The 1,360-nt window shown below is 36.8% G+C and overlaps 1 protein-coding gene across 1 annotated transcript in view; it reads left to right on the top strand.

Annotated features, from left to right (window-relative positions):
- GDAP1 (ganglioside induced differentiation associated protein 1) overlaps window positions 1-1,360 on the top strand; it is a 19,004-nt gene that overhangs the window by 3,802 nt on the left and 13,842 nt on the right. Inside the window, exon 2 of the mRNA XM_006860004.1 lies at window positions 309-501. Coding sequence (XP_006860066.1) covers window positions 309-501 — 193 coding nt within the window. The remainder of the gene's footprint in view (window positions 1-308; window positions 502-1,360) is intronic.

Below are 1,360 nucleotides of genomic sequence, written 5' to 3'. Positions count from 1 at the left end.
GAAAGCCTCATCTTTCTCCCGCGGAACAGCTGGTAGTTTCGAACTGCTGACCTTGTGGTTCGCAGCCCGATTCGTAACCACTACGCTACCAGAACTCCTTATAATGAATATACAAACAATCATTTTCATATTCTAACCTATAAGACTCAAATGCCAGAATATACCTCACTTGTTAATTCTAGTAGAAGGAACGGTGAAAAAATATTAATAACTGAGGGAAGTTCTTGAAAGACCACTTACCAGCATTCTAAGAAGTCATTTAATTGACAGTTAACATGCAGTATAGTAACCATTGTGAACTCTTCCAGGTGCGTTTGGTAATTGCTGAAAAGGCATTGAAGTGCGAGGAACATGATGTAAGTCTGCCCTTGAGTGAGCACAATGAGCCTTGGTTTATGCGTTTGAACTCAACTGGAGAAGTGCCTGTCCTTATCCACGGGGAAAACATTATTTGTGAGGCCACTCAGATCATTGATTATCTTGAACAGACTTTCCTGGATGGTAATGTTAAGGCTATTTGTGATTTCTTGGATTTAATTTCAACACCAATTAATGTGTTCTTTTGCTCTCTCTCTTTTAATATTAGTGGTTTAGTGATAAAAAATCTTTTCCATTTCCATAAGCACACAAATATAAGGTGGGTAAATTAACATAAATTTGCATAAGCCAGAGAGTGCAATTCACTTAAAAGAATTTTATGTAAACTACCAAGTGTGATGTTGAAACTTCCTTTTCAATGCACTTTGAAAAAGTCCTGCAGGTGTGTGGATTGCCTTGGTGATTCATTAGCCTTGAAGTTAGATTCATAATTGATTCCAAAAGCACACTGTGAAAAGCAGTTTTTCCTCATTTAGTAAAATGATTCTCATTTCCCTAAATGGCTCCGCCTTAAAAACAATAAACTAGAAAAAGAGGAACAAAGTATAGGCAAGGGTGAATAGACATGGTATACTTTGAATTTTTTAACCCTGTTACTTTTGTAGACTTTTAAGTTTTATATCTTTTCTGAGGAATTTTTAGGGTTTAAATTTGTATAGTTTGTTTAAATAATAATTATTTAATAACCAGTCATATGCTAATGATACCACCCTGATGGCTGGAAGTGAAGAGAACTTAAAATACTTACTGATGAAGATTAAGGACTATAGCCTTTCAGTATGGATTGCACTTCATTGTAAAGAAAACAAAAATCCTCACAAGTGGGTCAATAAATGTTGTTGTGAAGTGCCTTTGAGTTGGTTCTGACCCATAGCGACCCTGTAAAGGGTTTCCGAGGAGCAGCTGGTGAGCTTGAACCCCTGACCTTGCAGTTCAAAGGGCTTTGCAATCTGGTGCATTAACCCGTTGTTGTTGTTGTTGT

Source organism: Chrysochloris asiatica, unplaced genomic scaffold, assembly GCF_000296735.1.
Source record: "Chrysochloris asiatica unplaced genomic scaffold, ChrAsi1.0 scaffold00036, whole genome shotgun sequence".
NCBI classification, from domain to species: domain Eukaryota; kingdom Metazoa; phylum Chordata; class Mammalia; order Afrosoricida; family Chrysochloridae; genus Chrysochloris; species Chrysochloris asiatica.
This window is presented reverse-complemented; position numbering and strand designations above follow the sequence as displayed.